The 19963-nt window shown below is 38.9% G+C and overlaps 1 protein-coding gene across 23 annotated transcripts in view; it reads right to left on the minus strand.

Moving 5' to 3' along the window:
- The window catches only part of C2CD5 (C2 calcium dependent domain containing 5), an 88746-nt gene extending 69304 nt beyond the window's left edge, over window positions 1-19442 (minus strand). For 15 of the 23 annotated variants that reach the window (XM_070493904.1, XM_070493903.1, XM_070493905.1 and 12 more), the window contains exons 1-5: window positions 19239-19424; window positions 18967-19085; window positions 9338-9424; window positions 2737-2908; window positions 270-365 (exon numbers count right to left, since the gene is read on the minus strand). In XM_070493904.1, coding sequence (XP_070350005.1) covers window positions 270-365; window positions 2737-2908; window positions 9338-9424; window positions 18967-19056 — 445 coding nt within the window. In that variant the 5' untranslated portion in view covers window positions 19057-19085; window positions 19239-19424. Of the gene's footprint in view, window positions 1-269; window positions 366-2736; window positions 2909-9337; window positions 9425-18966; window positions 19086-19238 lie in introns of all 23 variants that reach the window. The other 8 variants (XM_070493911.1, XM_070493909.1, XM_070493907.1 and 5 more) reach the window with 4 other exon arrangements.
- Window positions 19443-19963: the final 521 nt, after the last annotated feature.

The following is a 19963-nucleotide window of genomic DNA, read 5'->3' on the forward strand; positions in this document are numbered from 1 at the left end:
GTCATGATAACCACATGCATGCATGCCCCATTGGATTTTTCTAAGAAAAATTTCTATAAACTTGTAAAAAATTAGATATCATTTACTTTAAAATCAGATAAATGGTCCCTAGAGCTACAGTAATTGTTTCTGAAAAATTAACAATTTTCTCTTTGGCATTAAAACCAAAGTATAATAGGTTTTCCATTAGCCTTCTGAAATATTAATTTGATTTTCCATATTTAACAATTATTAAATTTCTAAGTAAGTAATAAAATGTATTTACTTACTGCAAAAGAATTTGACTCCACAGGACGACTGCCTAAATCGATTTAAATCATTAAAGAGGTCTACTTTGACAACTACATTGATTTCTCCACGGATACCTATAATTACAAAAGGAAAATCAAGTTTCTACTGTTAGAAAATAAAGTACAATTAAATAATCAAGCAAATAAGTGCCAATTAATGATTTCAAAATAATGGATCAATCATAACAGCAATGCTCAACTTGCTTCCCAGTTACTTTGATTCTAAGTGGGTTTCTTTATTACATTTTCTGAAGAACATGTATGCATTAGAGAATGAATAATTTTCATTTTTACAACAAGTCTCCAATTATTTGAACCAAGACTAACCGGAAAGGAGTCCCATTGAAATTGAGGAGGATGATGATGACGATGACAATGACATTTGCTGAGCACTGATAACGTTCTAAGTGCTTTACACGTGGTAGCGCACAGTGCTCACACAACCCAGTAAGGGAACTTCTGTAGTAGTATCATCCCCATTTTATAGAGGAAGAAATTAAAGTTTAATAAAAGATAACTAATTTACATAGTATCATTAGCTAGTAAGTGGTGGAGCCAGGATTAAAAGTCAGATCTTTATTATCCCAGAGTAAATATTCTTCACAAGTAATGTAAGAACCCAATTTAACACAAAAGAGGTTTTATTCTTTACAACAAATATAATCAGTTAAAGTAAGCTAACTAAGAAATTCCAAGAATAAAAGTTTATCAGAAAATATCCTAACAAATAAAAATGACCCAGGCCCTATCTCTAAACATTTACTAAATATTTTCGCTTGACCATCCTGACTTCATGTCAGATTCATGCTTATGAAGGAAGATCTTATAAGAAGAGTGACCTGTTCATTTACCCACTGAAATAATACAAGAAAATTATGTTACTAACAAGGGGCCCATATAACATATTAAACCAACTATAAACAATATTTAATATAAAAGGTTCAGAAAATTCATTCACTCTTATAGCCACTGCCTTTAATCCAAGCCCAGATTAATTCTCCAGTGGCTTTTTTTTACTGGTAATGTAACATTTGACTGGATTTTATTTCCTGATTACAAAGATAATACATATATTATAATACATATACCATAGAAAATATGGAAAAAAGCAAAAGAGGAAAATTAGTATTACAGTCCAGAAATGAAACTATCCAAGGATAAACATCTCAGTATGTGTTCTGCCCATTTACCCAATAACATCATATACATGCAATTCTTTTGTTTCTAAACCATTCGGGATCATCTTATGATGTTTTATAATCTGAATTTTGCAATTCTTAATTTATCATGCACATTTCCTGATGCCACTGTATTCTGAAAATATGCTTTTTGCTCTGGCTGTATAATTTATGGTCAATATATGCTCTAATGTAAGTAAATCTTGCTTTCCATTTTAGACATTAGTAAATAATAACAGAAGGTAAATAATGTCACAATAAATATACATAAATCTCAGCAAATATCTTATTTTCTTATAAAAAACTACTATCAATGGAATTGCCAGGTCAAAAATGTAAAATAGGCAGAAAGATGCAAGACTGTAGAGAGAAGCGCCTGCCAGTTCCTTATGGGTCCATGTGCCATTCTAAAGAGACAGCATATTTTTAGACTAGCTGTTCTCAAACGTTTTGATCGCAGGACCCCTTTACAATCCTAAAAATGCCTGAGGACTTCAAAGAGTTTTTGTTTATGTGGATGATATGTATCAATATTTACCATATTATAAATTAAAATTGAAATTGAAAAAAATATTTACTTACTAAATTTAAATAATAAATCCATTTATGTTAATATAAATAATATTTTTTAATAAAAACTATTTTGAAAAACAAAAAGAAATTTAGTGATAACAGTGATAAGAGTGGCACTGTGTTACCTTTTTGCAAATCTCTATAATGTCTAGCTTAATGGAATACAGTTAGATTCTCATTTCTGTTCTACATTCAGTGTATGGTAACATACATCATAAAAGTTCTAGAAAACTCCATTGTACACTTGTAAGAGTGGCAAATGACATATAAGTATTCTGCTGAAAACAGTTCTCATTTCACCTCACAGAATCTGTGAAAGTATCTCAGGGACCCATAGGTATCCCCAGACCACACTTTGAAAACCCTGCTTCAGGTAACAAAAAGCCTTTGAAGAATTTTAAGCAGAGAAATATCAATATTGTCTATTTGAAAATGTGTTTTACAAACACAGAGTACCAATACTAGATCATTTTTAAATAATGGATTCACTTACTATATTGTACAAATTTAGCAGGCATTATTTCAAATTATGTTGAGAAGTGTAACAATTCTACCAATGATATTTTACTACTACGTGTCTATTAAAAAGACGACATCTTTTAAAGATACATACTTCAAAACCACTAAGCATAACACAAAAGTCTTAGGATAAATTTAAAAGGTGGTGATTTATCTTCTTAAAATACACTCCTTACCATGTATGGTGTCATAAATTGGAAACCATCCCGAGATGACTGTTGCAGCTTCACTGTAGAGTAAAGGGTCGATATCAATGTAGACTTTACCAATGGCATCATTCGCACTGTAGGTATCATGGTCAAGAACTGTGATCTGTAGAGGTTCGTCCTGTAAATCTTCATCATCCACCTAAAAGTATACCTTAACATTAAATCTTATCATTCAAAAATCTTCGCTACCATAAATGTATACACACACCAAATGTAAAGGATTACTTATTTCTGGAAAAAAGAAAACCTTATAGATTTATCTCTAAGCACAAAGGTAGAGGGATTAATATACATAGAAAAAGTTATAACTCTTTGCTACAGTTAAAGCTATAAAAAAAAAAGCTATAGTTTACCTCCAAGCACAAAATTAAGATGATGAACACACAAAAAGTATTAGGTTTTAATTCCTTTTTCTACATATAATCCTGTGTTTTACTACCCTACCAATGGTATCCAGCAAAAATGCTTAAGGAATGTCATAATAGAGTCCACATATCATATACAGAGAATAAGGATGCTAATAAGCACAATGACACCATAATTTCTAAGGACAATGTCAGAGAATAAAACTGTAAGCAAAACTAACATACTATTTGTAAGAGAAAACAATTTAAGTCCATGAAATAAATGTCTACCCTCTCTCCTTTTATTTACTTATTATCAAGTACTTACCATGTGCCAAGCACTGTGCAAAAGAGAGACTGCAATGGACTGAATGTCTGTGTCCCCCCAAAATTCATATATTGAAGCCCTAATCCGCAATAGGATGGTATTTGGAGACGGAGCCTTTAAGAGGTAATTAGGTCATGAAGCTGGAGACCTCATGAACGGGATTAGTATCCTTTAAGAAGAGACAGGGCGAGATAATCTCTCTTCTCACCATGTGAGGACACAGCAAGAAGACAGCCGTCTGCAAACCAAAAAGAGGGTCCTCACCAGAACCCAACCATGATGGTACCCTGATCTCAGACTTCCTAGCATCCGGAACAGTGAGAAATAAATTGCTATTATTTAAGCCACCAGTCTCTGGTATTCTGTTACAGCAACCCAAATTGACTGAGACAAAGAACAAGGCAAAAAAAAGATTGCTCCCTCATGGAAGACACGTTCACTATTTTGGCGGCCATCCTCTGCATACCATGCCATCCTCTAATTTGCCAGTTCTCCTTATCAAATATAACGGCTAGATGGAACACAACATGATAGACAGCAATAAGACGAGGACAGAATACAAAAGGATTATTTTTTCTTCTAACTAAAATATTATACTTTTTAAATGCAGTCTATGAATGTTTGCCATTACAGCAGACATACCACACTGTTAACTAAGACTGAGTTTGTAGTTAACTAAAATCTCTCTATCTTCCTTACATATGCTTTGGTCAAGTGGTATCTCTGTAATCCTTACACTTTGGTTAAATTTTTTTAACTGAATTTTGAAACATTATGCCTTTCCCCATTCCCTGTTTAATTTCTTGTTGATTTTAGGCTAACAACCAGCCTCTGAAGAATTTTTTTTTTTAAAGACTGGCACCTGAGCTAACATCCGTTGCCAATCTTCTTTTTTTTCCCTTCTTCTTCTTCTTCTCCCCAGAGCCCCCCAGTACATAGTTGTATATTCTAGTTGTAGGTCCTTCTGGTTGTGCTGTGTGGGACGCCGCCTCAGCATGGCTTGATGAGAGGTGCCATGTCTACACCCAGGATCTGAACTAGTGAAACCCTGGGCCGCCGAAGCAGAGCATGCAAACTTAACTACTTGGCCATGGGGCCAGCCCCCTGAAGATTATTTTAAGAATTAAAGTGCATAACGGAATTATTGTTGATATCATTGATGTGATAACATAATGGATGATTTAAAAAAGGGGTCTTTCTCTATAAAAGAGATATAATTAAAATTTTCTAGATAAAATTACATAGTATCTTTACTTTGCCTTAAAATATTCCTGCCTCTCCCCACAAAAAATGTGGGATAGGGTAGCAGATGAAACAAGCGCAGAAGAATGTAAACAACTTTGGGAGGTAAAGGTAAAAAGTAGGTAACAGATCCATGAGATGGTTCAACATACTCATCTGTCTACTTGCGTGCATTTTTTAAAATTTCCATAATGAAATGTTAAAATAAAACAATTCTTTTGAATTCCAATCCATTCTGAATCATCCGTCATCAACGGCATTCTACCACTACTGCACTACTATATGCTTAACAAAAGGGGGTCACAAACTAAGCCATTAACCATGCCTCCAAAGATGTCCCTCCAATTTCTAACTCCATTAATAATATTTTTGTGTACATTTATTCAGCCACTACACATCCACCTATGAGTACTACCATTCTTATCTCATGAGACACTACGGTATCCCTTCCCTGATATTATAGGGCTCCATACCGATTGGGTGACTAGAAATAGTTCATGATACATGTAGATAACTAATTATATGAAAAATCTGAATAGAGAAGTTTAGGAATTAATTTTAATTATGAATATTTGAGGAGCCAGCCCAGTGGCATAGTGGTTAGGTTCACGCATTCCACTTCAGCAGCCTGGGGTTCATGGGTTCGGATCCCAGGCACGGACCTATATACCGCTCATCAAACCATGCTGTGGCAGCATCCCACATACAAAAGAGAGGAAGACTGACACAGATGTTGTTAGCTCAGGGACAGTCTTCCTCAAGGAAAAGGGGAGGATTGCCAACAGACATAAGCTCAGGGCCAATCTTCCTCAAAAAATATACATAGACATCTAATAGAGTAAATGAACCAATTTCAAACCAATAAACTGAACCAATTTCAATCATAAAATATTATAAATTAAGAGTCTCAGAGATGTTTCAAGTGTTTAAAAATTTTAGCTGCACAGCAAGATGCCCAGCTAAAAGACTACATTTCCTAGCCTCCTTTGCAACTAATGAGATACAAGTGTAAGTCATTACGTAGCTAGATAGGGTGGGGAAAAACTTAAACAGGGCTTGCTTAGCTGAAAAGTGTATGTTAATTCACCACCATTCCTCCTATACCCCCCTTCACTCCAGCTCCTTCTTCAGCCTGGAACACTGACGTGAACTATAACTCCAGCTGTTAACTTGGAGGCTAAAGTGACCTTGAGTATGGAAACCATAGGCTATGGATGACACAGGAGAAAGACAGAAGGATCTTGTGTCCCAAATGACTGCATGGAGCTACCAAAAGACCCTTACACTGCCTTGCTCAACATTTCTTCTACATGAAAGAAAACTAAACATCTATTTCGTTTAAGATATTATTTGAGAGTTTACAACATATATAACTAAATGCAACTGACAGCTGATAAACAGGGTCAAAAAAGAAGTATATAATTACTGTTAACTCTAAACATAAAATTTCAGAACATTTTTCACACAATATATAGTGCTATTAGAAGTACTAGCCAAAATAGTAAATTTTAAGGGAAATGGCTGGTAACTTTAGTTAATAAAGTTCATTAATATTATAAAAATCTCATTTCAGAGAAGTACAAATATATTATTTTTTAAAGTTATTTAAGCTACTTGAGTACTTTGTAGCTTTCAAACTTATCAGTATTGTGTCATCAATAAAATGAAATATCCATTTTCTTAAATAGTAATGTCCTATTACCATGAAAATTACTAATTCATAAAGCCTGCCCCTCCTACCATTCCAATAACAATGTAATTGACCAAGAGCATTCGTTTTTAGCCATTTCTAGGTTATGGAAAAAAGAAAAAGCCATGAAAATGAAGCTATATAAGTATTTAAATGTTTTGCTTGGGTAATGAAGATGTACTTCATAATTCTAATTCCATCTGAAATGAGCTAAGCAAGTTACTTTAATTACATGCGTGACTCATATATTTCACATTTTTACACTAACAGCACAATAGATTTAACACATGTGCATAATTTATGGGTCTTTCAAAATACATGTCCTTTTGGAAACAACTAAAAAAAAGTCTATATATACACAAAAGAAAACAAAAAGGGAATCGAAATGCCCCATGACAAAAAAATCAACACAAAAGAACAAAGTTGTAGGATTCACACTTCCTGATTTCAAAACTTACTATAAAGTTACAGTAATCAAGAAGTATGGTAATGGCATAAGGATAGACATATAGACCAATGGAATAGAATTGAGAGTCCAGAAATTAACCCATACATCTATGTCTAACTGACTACTGACAAGGGTGCCAAGACGATTCAGTGGGGAAAAAACAAGTCTCTTCAACAAACAGTACTGAAACAACTGGATTTCCACATGCAAAAGAATGAAGGTGGATGCTTACCTCAAACCATTACAAAAATTAGGCCAAAATGGATCTATGACCTAAAGGTAAGAGCTAAAACCATAAAACTCTTAGAAGAAAACACAGGCGTAAATCTTCATGACCTCAGATTTGGCAATGGATTCTCTGAATTGACACAAAAAGCATGAGAAGTAAAAGAAAAATTGATAAACTGGATTTCAACAAAATTAAAAAGTTTTGTGTATCAAAGGAAATTATCAAGAAAGTAAAGACAACCTACTGAACTCGAGAAAATATTTGTAAATCATATATCTGATAAGGGTTTAACATTCAGAATATATAAAAAGAACTTGTACAACTCAACAACAAAAAGATAAACAACCCAACTTAAAAATGGGCAAAGGACTTGAACAGATAGTTTTCTAAAGAAGATATACAAATGGCCAATAAGCACATAAAAAGATACTCAACATTATTAATTAGGGGAACACAAATTGAAACCAATGAGATACCACCTCACATCTACTTTCTTCGTATTAAGCTGGCCACCAAGTCGTGGTAAGTCTACCACCATAATGTCATCTCTAAATGTCTTCTTTGGAAGGTTAAAATACGAGGAGATAGTTCAAAGTAAAAGAAATGCAAATGGTCCTTAGCCACAGAAGTCATAAGTTGTCTCATTCAAAACAAAAACGCCTCATTCATAATTAAAATTATACATGACTATCACTTCAGACCTACTAGGATGGCTTACATATTTTAAAAAAACATAAAATAACAAGTGTTGACTAGGATATGGAAAAATTGGAACTCTCATACATGCCAGTGGGAATGCACAATGGTAAAGCCACTTGCAGAAAACAGTTTGGCAGTTTCTCAAAAAGTTAAACATAGAATTTGCCATAACACCCAGCCATTCCACTTGTAGGTACACACCCAAAAGAAGTGAAAACAGGACTCAAACCGATACCTGTATAGCAATGTTCATTGCAGCATTATTCACAATAGCCAAAAGGCAGAAACAACCCAAGTGTCCATCAATAGATAAATACGATAAACAAAATGTGGTATATACAAAGGAATATTATTCAATCATAAAAAGGAATGAAATTCTGATACATGCTACAACATGGATGAACCTTGCAAATGTTATGCTAAATGAAAGAAACCAAACACAAAAGGACAAATACTTATAATTCCACTTATATGAAATACTTAACATAGGTAAATTCAAAGATATACAAAGTAGATTAAAGGTTTCAAGGGGCTGGGGAGAGGAGAGAGTGGGGACTTACTGCTGAATGAATAGTTTCTGTTTGGAGTGATAAAAAAATTTTGGAAATAGGGGCCGGCCCAGTGGCACAGTGGTTAAGTGCACACATTCCACTCTGGTGGCCCAGGGTCCGCCGGTTCAGATCCCGGGTGCGGACATGGCACTGCTTGGCAAGCCATGCTGTGGTAGGGGTCCCACATATAAAGTAGAGGAAGATGGGCATGGATGTTATCTCAGGGCCAGTCTTCCTCAGCAAAAAGAGGAGGATTGGCAGCAGACGTTAGCTCAGGGCTAATCTTCCTCAAAAATAAATAAATAAATAAATAATTTTTAAAAAATTTTAAAAAACCATTTAGTACAGTGATATCAAAAAAAAAATTGGAAATAGTGGTGATTGCACAACATTATAAATGTAATTAATGCTACTGAATTGTACACTTAAAAATGGTTGAGCCAGCCCTGATGGCCTAGTGGTTAAAGTTTGGTGTGCTCTGCTTCAGCAGCCCAGATTTGGTTCTAGGGTGCAGAACCACACCATTCTTCTGTCAGTAGCCATGCTATGGTGGTGGCTCACACAGAAGAACTAGACGGACTTACAACTAGAATGTACAACTATGTTCTGGGGCTTTGGGGAGGCAAAAAAAGAAAGAAGACTGGCAACCGCTGTTTGCTAAGAGTAAATCTTTAGAAAAGAAAAAAAAGGTTAAAATGGCAATATTTATGATATATATTTTTTACCACAATTAAAAAAATTTTTTTAAATCTGTACATTGTTCTTAAGCGATTTTTGGTATAAGTAAGCCCAGAGAAAATTGCTATAGTAATAATATAATACTTTTGAGGAATTCTATTTTTTTTAATCTGGGTTCCCATATTCATATATTATACTTTCTTAACTGCAACACAATTTCTTAAAAACTCAATATTCCTAGGAAATATTTTTATGTTGTAGAAAAACTCCTATACTTGAAATAAAAGGTACTCATCATTCCTGGGGAAAAGGGTCACTCAAAGAAATACACTCACAAATGCTGACATTTAAAAACTTACCTCAAATTTAAACCATTCAGAGTTCCACTGAGGGTTGAGGGATTTCGGATACACGTCTGTTTTAAAGGTGGTATTACCAAATTTTACCTAAAAACAAATAAGAAACAATTCAAATATAAATATCCAAAATGTGAATAAAAATAAAATTTAATGTCAGCCACCAATGGGAGGATTAGCCACGGAGGAGGAAAAAGACAACTATTCTGAGACCAAAGGGAAGAAACTATGGATGGGTCCAGGTAAGTTTATAGAATACATCTGGAACAAGAGATTACCCACTGTTATGCTTCACTAGCTCCACAGGGAAATTAAAAACAGAGACCATTATGTCAGCACGGAGGAAGGAGTTGGTATGGCCTTTACTAAACACAACCTCAAACGAAAGCAGAAAGTCTTAAGAGCAGATGACCAGCAAAAACAAAATCAGAAGGTAAAAGGTCAGCTGACTCTTACTCTACTCTTACAGTGCACGGTGACCAGCAAGAAACTAGGATCATTAGCGGTTTTATGTTTCTACCTTCGGGGGCAATGAAAGGGGATGGATGGGCAGACTATCTTATTTCATAGCCAGTCTTGGCAAGCACTAAATCATGAAGACCCAAAACTACGTAAATCAGAAAGAAAGAAAGAGGGCAGAGAGCAGGCTAATCCCTGGGACTCGCTTCCAACAGCGAATGGAGATTGTGAAACCTCAGACTCGATTTGAGAAGTGGTCAGGAAGCTTAAGAGCTAAGTTCCTCCATTTCTAACAAGTTCGTACAAAGCAATAAGAAAAAGATCAACAAACCAACAAAATAAAGGGCAAAAGCCATGAACAGACAATTCAAAGAAATGGAAATAAAGATGTCTTTTAAATATAGTGAGAAATGATCGACCTCATTCATGGCAAGAGAAATGCAAATTAAACCAACATTTTTACTTATCAGGTTGGCAAAGATCAACAAGTTTGAAACCACAATGTTAGGGAAGTACTTTCATACTCTGTTGGTAGGAGTGTAAATTAGAACAATTTCTATAGAGTGCAGTTTGACAACACATATTAAAATTTTAAATGCCTATATCTCTTAAGTTCATACAGAGATGGTCAAGACATATATAAGCAGCATTATGGTAGCAAAAGACTGGAAACAACCCAGATGTCCATCAGTTTGGAACTGGTTAAATACAGTAAATAAAGCCACACAATGCAGTGCTAAAGAGAAGACTGAAGCAGTTCTCCATGCACTGGGGTGGAACAGCATCCAAGATACATCTTTCTACTACAGAACAGTGTGTATGCCATTCTTCGTGGCAAAAAAAAAAAAGGACAAAATGTTATAAGGTATATAACAAATGCCTATATATGCACAGATTATTTGTAGAAGGATATACAAGAAATTTTTTTTTGGTCACGAAAATTGGCCCTGAGCTAACATCTGTTGCAAATCTTCCTCTGTTTTTTTTTCTTTCTTTCCTCTTCTCCCCAAAGCCCCAGTACATAATTGTATATCCTAGTTAGAGGTCATTCTAGTTCTTCTATGTGGGATGCTGCCACAACGTGGTTTGATGAACAGTGTATAGGTCTGCTCTCAGGATCCGAACCAGCAAACCCCAGGCCGCCAATGCGGAGCAAGGAAACTTGACCACTCGGGCATGGGGCTGGCCCCCACAAGAACTGTTAACAGTGGCCATGACAAAGAACAGAACAGCTTGGTTAAAGGAAAGGCCATGAGAGCCTGATTCATTTTATACCTTTTGAATTTTGAACCATGCATATATATTAACTATTTTTTAAATATATTATTTTAAAATTCAAAAACATCAAAAACTAAAACAAAATTCAAATGGCAAAAACTTTATTTTGATTCAAATTATAAAATTCTCAATCTACTTCTGGGAATTTATCCTAAGAAAAGCACTTTCACATAAGGCCCCCTCCCCAAAAATATACAAAAACCAAAATAGTCATTCAACAGGAAAGTGAATAAATGACATGCTCCTACTAAAGAAGGAAGTCAGTCAGACGTACTGTTAGGGGAAGATCTCAGTGACATAATAGCTGAAAACACCAAGTAGCAGAATATATAATGTAAGATTACATCTGTTTCTAAAAATATGATATGCAAATTTTTTTTTTAAAAGAGGGGAGAAAGAGTAGATGAACACACGCCAAGAAACTGACAATTGTCTCTGAAGAAGACTGACAGGGTTAAGCAATACCATACAGTGTAGAAAGTAAGAAGTGGGGTTTTCAAGTTATATTTCTAAGTATTCAAATCTTTTGTAATGGGAGCTATTCATGGATTACTTGTATAATTTTTTTATTTTCTTTAAAGATCGGCCCTGAGCTAACATCTGTTGCCAATCTTTTATTTTTCTTCTTCTTGTTCTTCTTCTTCATCTCCCCACAGCCCCCCAGGACATAGTTGTATATTCTAGCTGTAGGTCCTTCTGGCTCTGCCATGCGGGACGCCGCCTCAGTACGGCTTGATGAGCAGTGCTAGGTCCACATCCAGGATCCAAACCCGCGAAACCCTGGGCTGCAGAAGCGGAGCAAGCGAACTTAACCACTTGGTCACAGGGTCAGCCCCATTTCTTTTTATTTTAAATCATAAATGTTAAAGAAACAAAATTTAGGGGCCAGCCCAATGGCGCAGCAGTCAAGTGCGCAGGTTCCGCTTCGGCGGCCCCGGGTTCACCGGTTCGGATCCCAGGTGTGGACATAGCACCAGTTGGCACACCATGCTGTGGTAGGCATCCCACATATAAAGTAGAGGAAGACGGGCACGGATGTTAGCTCAGGGCCAGTCTTCCTCAGCAAAAAGAGGAGGATTGGCAGCAATTAGCTCAGGGCTAATCTTCCTTAAAAAAAAAGAAAATAAGAAAATTTAATGAGGGAAAAGAAATTTGAGAATAGAGGCTACTGCTCATTTACTAACCTAATTTTCACTACATTTCAATATTCAAAGTATCAAAGAAATACTGTTTAATTTACCTAAAAATTGCCTAATTTGAAGTAAAATATTGTTAGTATTTATAAAACTTAAAACCGTTCAAAAGCCAAATGTACTTAAGGGTTTTGGCTCAATTGCTAAAAACAGCATACCATTTTTCAAGTTATGATTTCAGAGCCCTCTTCAGTTTTGTCCCACTATATTGCAGTGCCATACTGTGCCTTTTTTTCTTTTTTTGGTCAACTGTCCATTCTAGATAGAGTAAACACCTGATAGTCTCCACACTGCATTAAACAAAGAGAAACAAGATTTTAGAAAAAGAAAAAGGCTGGAGTGTGTATTTTGCCAACACTGTGGTGATTCTCCTTCTAAACAAGAGTCACTGTTCATTTAGTCTGATTTAATTCAAAGGAGATTTTATTACTCAGCAATTAAATGAATGCCTTACAACTTTGTTAAACACCAGGGATTTTAACGAGATTCCCTAGTAAAGTAAAAGCATTCTTGCTCCCCACTCATTAGCTAAATTACCTTGAGAAAGTTATTTAACCTGTTATTTAAGGCTGCTTCCTCTCTGAAGAGCAGGGCTGCTGTGAGCCTTACAAGAGATTAATGCATGTAGAGACCCAGCAAAATGGCTGGTACATAGAAAATACTCATTAAATATTAATTTCTTTTCCTCTCCCCGTTCCCTCAAAGGCTCCCGGATAAACACAAAATGAAAATGTAGGTTAGCGGCAAGAGTTTGTAACATGCACATTAATATGGAGATATATTGCCATTAGTACTTCCCTTGTACGGAATCCCATCCCATTCATCCCGGAGATTCCTGCAAGAATAAGCATCTTCAAATACCACTTGGTCATCTTCAATGGCTTCCTAAACGCCTCACATCACATACAGTAGAAATTCCCTCAACCAATGCAATCAGGACCAGTATTTGATCAGATAATCAAGTCATTTGGTTAAATCAGAGAAATCATTAAAAATGATACAAACAGTAAATATTTTAAGATAAAAGATATAAACAAATATTGATCCCTCTATCTTTTAATGAAAGACTAAGGCCTCTTCTTTGAGTAAAGGGGCACTCTGTAGAGTGCTGCATCATCTTTTTTGTGTAAACCACACGCCCATAATGTATCATCTGTGATTGCCACTTTGGGTTTCTTTAAAATGTGGTGGCAGAACTCAAAATCACTTGTAAAAAACTATGAACATAGAATCCTAGATTTTTTACAATCTTCATCTAATTGAAGAGTCATTTTTAGTGAGTGTATCCAAAAGTCTTTACATAGTATTATCAACTTCAGTTTCATGCTTATTTCACCAACTTATATAAGGTTTAAACAAATTACAGTAACAAACAGTTGGCATAAACAAGTTCGGAATAAACACAACTGCCTCTTGGTGAAGTATAATGGCCAACTGACAGGAGAAGCAGCCACTCAGGCACACTGGAAAATAATCTAAAGATATGAGGAATTCAGGACTGTGCTGAGGGAAGGAATGCAGAACCCCAGGGACTGTAACAAGTCAGTTAATGAAAGTTGGTTAAGAGCTCCTACTGTACAGACTTCTCCCCCTGCTTTTCAGACCACTTGGTAATCTGTAACGCCCCCTTACCTAGTCAAATTTTGCTTCCCACTTCTATTCAACAAGAACCCTCCCTTCAATTACAAATGCTCTATCCTTTCTCTTGCTTTTACCAAGTTTGTCCTATTCATCTGAAAAATGCCCCTTTTTCCTCTCTGCCTATGGAACTGTTACCATCCTTCAAGCTTGGCACAAAGATTTCTCCTGACTAGCCCAGGCTTCACCATGTCCCTCTCCTGTGAGCCTCCACAGTACTCACCGTCTCCATCACACAATTTATCCCTTGTTATATTGTAATCCTCCATTATGCCCTTTTTCCTGCATCAATCTTTCCCTTTCTGCTGGATTATTCCTATTAGCACACAAATATGTTCTAATAGCTTCTAACATATTTTTTTAAAGCACTAAAAGCTACATATTCCCCAAACACCACACTATTTCTCCCCTGCCCTTCAGAGCCCTATTTCCTGAAACAGCTATTCCTGCGGTTCCTCGCCTCCCGAGTACTTTAACGCTCTTTAACTCACTCCTATGGGCCTCTGTCCTTATCACTCCTCTCCTCAAGATCAGTAACAACTTCCATGTTGCCCAATACAGAGATTCTTCTGTCCTCTTACTTGACCTTTCAGTGTCATTTTATAGTTGAGGGTTTCCTCTTTCTAGAAACTTCCTCTCTTGCCTTCAGAGAAATTACTTTCCTGATTTTTCTGCCCCCTTTTAGCTGACAATCTCAGTTTCCTTCCCCTCTTCCTCTAACAGACCTCTTACTGTCAAGTTTTTTCAAGGATCCATCCCTCTTCTCTCTCTCCCCCTAAGCCAGAGGTTTGCAGAAAGGAAAGAAGCAGGTCCTAAGCAAGCTTTAGAAATTTCTAGGGGCGTTTTTTGGGGGAATCGTAGTAGTATTTAGTGAGGAAGGGCCAGAGATGCTAGGTGTCCTGCAATGCGAGAGACAGGCCCCAGCAATGCAAAGTTATCCCATGTCATGACTTTCAAAAGTCCGACCAGTCACATGGGTAAAAAACCTACCTAGAACTTAACTCAGTTTTACAGACAAAAGTGTTGTGATGGGGTTTTAAAATACATAATTGTCAAGAAATGCAACCATTATGTAAAGTAAGGGGCAACTCTGTTTCTTTCCCGTAAGTTGACTATATTGGACAATCAGATAGCCGATGGCAATGAGGACCCACCTGAGATGCCAGAACTACTGGCTCCCTTTGTGTAAGACTAGTCGTATTCACGTGATTTGACAGCTAGGTGAGGCACTCCCTACCCCAGTCCCCTGCTTTATTTTCTCCCCAGAGAGCACTTCTCACCATCTAGTATACTTTATCTTTTACTTAATTTTCTTCTTTATGAACTCCCTCCTCGCATGAAAATCTAAGTTCCATAACTACAGAAATCTTTGTTTTATTCATTGCTATATGCCCAGCATACTGTACTATATCCAGTACAGTGCCTGACATGCACAAAGGCTGAATACGTATGCATGGATTCAATCTGATTACTTCATATCTTCTACTACGGTCATGAGCAAGTGCTTCCATACTGAAATACATATTAAAAAAATACTTGCAGGGCCAGCCCAGGGGCATGGTGGTTAAGTTCAAGTGCTCCGCTTTGGCAGCCTGGGGTTCACAGGTTCAGATCCCGGGTGCAGTCCTAGCACCACTTGCCAAGCTACACTGTGGTGGCATCCCACATAAAATAGAGGATGACTGGCACAGATGTTACCTCAGGGCCAACATTACTCACCAAAAAAATAAATAAATAAAACTTTAAAAAATTTCCTTTCTCTGCCTTATTACAATTAGAGTATTTGATTTTGTTTTTTTTCAGGAAGATTAGCCCTGAGCTAACATCCACCACCAATCCTCCTCTTTTTGCTGAGGAAGATTGGCCCTGAGCTAACATCTGTGCCCATCTTCCTCTACTTTATACGTGGCACGCCTGCCACAGCATGGCTTGATAAACGGTGCATAGGTCTGCTCCCAGGATCTGAACTGGCAAACCCCAGGCCACTGAAGCGGAGAATGCGAACTCAACCGCTACACCACCAGGCCAGCCCCTAGAGTATTTGATTTTTTTAAACTGTGAGTATAGATGGTTTATATTAGCTATGAGTAACATGCCAAGATAGTAGAGGGTAGACTTCAAAATATCTGCTATACAAAGGGGACACTGGGTCTCACAAAGTTGAGAAGCACTGGCCTGTAGGAGTTCATTTTTAACTCACACCCCATTTCTGAACACCATACTCACAAACCAAACTTCCTCCTTGCCAACTCCAATTAAAGGTCCTAAAGACATCTTAAACTTAACATGCCCAAATGGAAACTCATTCTCCACCTACTCAATCAATGTCTGTCACTCCCATGGAGTCTCAGAAATTACCCCAAAGACTCCAGAAAACTAAGAGTCATCTTTTAGTCTCCCTTTCCCTGGTCCCCTATCCCAAACTACCAACGAATCCCCTCGAGTCTATATGCAAAGTGCATCTGGAATCATCCACTTCTCTCCATTACCAAAACCATGACCTTGGCCCTCACCACCTCTTTTTTGAATCTCATAACCAGCTGCCTGCTTCAGCTCTTGCCCCTCTTCAGTCCATTCTCCAGAGAGCAACAGAGGTGCTCATCTTAACTGCTTCCCTCTCAATTCAGAATAAAACCCAAACTCCTAATCAAGGCCTCTGAGGTCCTGCACGACTGGCTCCGTGACTAACTCTCCCACTTTATCTTACACCACTTCACTCACTACCTGCCAGCCACACACGTCTTCTTTCTCTTCCTAAAACAGAGCCAATCTCCTCGGGATCTGCCCTCTGCTGAGACTCCTCCTCTTCCAGCCTCTCGTCTGCCCCACCCCTGGCCTACACACACAAATACACTCCCTGAGCAGCCAGGTCCTTCTTGTCCAACAGGTCTTTCCTTCACTGACACTTCGTCAGAGGCCTCCCCTGATTACTCAACCTAAAGTAAATATTCCCTGTTACTCTCTTTCTACTGTTTTCTTTCATGGCACTCACCACAATTTGTAATTATATATTTAATCATTTCTTTACATTTTAAGGTCTGTCTCACCCATCAAAATATAAACTCCATAAAAGTGAGAACCAAGTCTATTTTGTTCACCATTGTATATGCATGGCTAGACCAGTGACTAGCACTGGGCCTGGCAAATAGCAGACATTCAGTAACTATTTGTTCAAAGAAGGAATTAATGAGTTACTCTTGAATCCGACCCCTCCTTCACCAGCAAAAACCATCTGATACCAAGGTCTAACAATTTTACCTAAGAAACGTCCCTCAAATTTTTCTCCTCTCAACCGTTGCCAACGCCACTGCTCAATGTGCACATATCACCTGCATAATTTTACCACCTTCTGAAGTGATCTCTCTGTCGGATCTCTCACCTGTCCAGCCCGTCAATAATGTCACCATTCAAGTAATCCTATAAAGAAACAGCCTAATACAAACACCACTTATTTCATTTCTACTTAAAAAGCTCCCCAGTCTTACTCCTGCTTATAGAAGGAGAAATTCTTTAGCACAGAAAACGAGGTTTGGTTCCAACCTACATTTCCAGCCTTATCCCCTACAACCTCCACTACCCACACATCCCCTTTGACTCCAGACACATCCCAAACTAACATGGTTTCCTAAATATACCATGTATTCCCTTCTGCGCCTTTGATGTTCCCTCTGCCTGATAAAACCCTGGCTGTTCTTCGAGGCCCAGCTCAAATATCACTTTTTTAGGAAGCCTCCCTAAACCTTCAGAGACAGAATTAAGCTTCCATATTCTACAACACCATTCATCCTCTTGTCTGGCAAGGCAGTATTAGCACAGTGGTTAAGAAAACAGACCACAAGGCTATAGAAATTTACAAGGTTAAGTAACCTGAGGCAAATTATTTACTGTTCCTAGGCCTCAGTTACGTCAAGTGTAATACTGGATAATAACATCACAATAGCAAAACTGTTGTGGAGACTAAGATTTACAAAGTACTTAGTACATACCTGGCAATAATGAGAACCAAGGCACGCTGGCTATTAGTTATTAACCTAACCTGTGTGGTCAGTCTCTGATCTACCTGAACGCAAAGACTATGCTTTGGTAATCTCTGTGTCCACATTACCTAACATCTGGTCCAGGAACCCACCCAGTAACTGTTTCTCAACTGACAATGAACTTGTGACTAAGAATTACCATGGAAATGTTTGGGGGGAAAACTTCAGTTTTTAGGTCAGAGAACCCTTAGGGAACATAAAGAATATTCTATATTGAGATGAAATCTGGCTATATCTTATCACGTATCTATCAACTTTAAGCATTAACAGCCCAAATGATTATTGTTCTAATGCTCTGACTCATGTCAATTTTTACTACAATTTTTACCTGGCTTCTTTAAGACCACATTATTACTTTCCGGGCCCTAGGCATGCGCTAATTTGCATGAGTCTTAAACTAATCATTAGATTTAAAAAGCAATTTTGCAATTTAAATCCATGGCACTTAATTGGCTTTCTACCGCAAGGGACTAAATTACACTGAAACAGCTCATCAGACCCACCAGTCAATACAAGAGCAGAAAGTGTTACAGTTGCCTTTTAGAACTTGCACTGATGATTCAGAAAACATCATCCTAGAGCGTGGATCTCCTCGCCTTGTAGGTTTCCAACTGCCCATAACGGACTGGATCTACATTCTTAAACATCTCCATCACTCTAGCGTGAAGCGCCGCCCCTCCCCAAAAGAAGGGCGTGTGGATGTGTGTGTGTTTCAGTGGCCGCGTGGCCACGCCTTGGGATCTCCTGACTGGCAGGCGGCCTGTTAAGAGTCCTGACACCAGGGTCACCCCAGCATGCAGAGCAGTAACAGCCTCCCCGCGGGCGGACAGTGCCACGGACGCCTGCGAGCCGTGCACCCATCGCATGGGCTGCAGTGTCGGCAGGCAGCCCTCGAGGGACGACCGGACAAGCACCACATACAGGGGGCGGTCAAGGGGAATGGGCTGAGGGGCTGGGGCCAGGTGGGTAGGATCCTTCACAGGGCTTGGCGCTCCTGGTGTTTTGAGGGGCAGGACTTTGCACCAACCTCCACGAAGGCATCAGTCAGGTCACTAGCTCGGTCCATCACGGGCAAATGGCGCCCGGCCACGATTTTCACCTTCAGCTTCCCGGGCATCGTCTCGGCTTTGGCCTCTCCTTGGGCTCCTGCAGAAACAAACAAGCGAGTCTGCGCCGAGCGCCAGGCGGGCGGGGGAGGGGCGGGAGCGCGCGGAGAGCGGCGCGCGCCGGCGGGAGCGCGCGGGGTAACTGACAGCGGATGGCGCGCGGGGGCGCGCCGCGCCGGCGGCGGCCACTCACCCTCGGAGGAGGAAGGGGGACGTCCGGCGCGGGAGCCGAGGCCTCATTCCGGAGAGGCAGCCGGACGAGTGGCCCTGGTGGATTCTTCTGCCCCGGTCCCACAATGCTGGCAAGAGAAGCAAAAGCCAGTCAACATTCCCGTTCAGCGTCTGCCGCCCCGACAAGTGTTTCTCCTCCCCCCAAGATGGCGGCTCTCGGGGCGTGGAGGAAGCATCGATCATTCGGCGCTCGGCCCCCTTCGCGGGGGAGAAATGAAATGCGCAGAGAAAAGAGCTAGGGGGCGGGGCGGACTTCGAGGAAGCTGGAGGACAGGGAAATGGGTCGAGCCCTGCATCATCCACCGAGTCGGGGCTGTAGCTTAGTCTCCTGCTGCCCTGCAGAAAACGTGCTCCGTCCTCCCGGGACCAGGCGCTGGTGTGGCTCAGTGATTTCTCCGCGGGCCGCTGCCACGCCACCCGCCAGCGACGCGTTTCCGAAGGGCTGTGACAGAAGGAGCAGCCGTGGAGACTGCTAGAGGACCTATTTCAATCTGCCTTTCACGACCCATTAGTGGTTATTAAAATCAATTTAGCTTTTCTACCTGGAAGGAGTGGAGTTTTTCTTTTATATGAAATAGAGGAAGAAATTTCAGGGACATCTCGGATGGTCGAATAAGTGCTCTAGAGTAACATTTTGCATTCGGTCGTATACACGTGTACTGTGCACTGGGTTACAGATGTTGCTGT

This window comes from Equus asinus, chromosome 22 (assembly GCF_041296235.1).
Source record: "Equus asinus isolate D_3611 breed Donkey chromosome 22, EquAss-T2T_v2, whole genome shotgun sequence".
Classification (NCBI taxonomy): domain Eukaryota; kingdom Metazoa; phylum Chordata; class Mammalia; order Perissodactyla; family Equidae; genus Equus; species Equus asinus.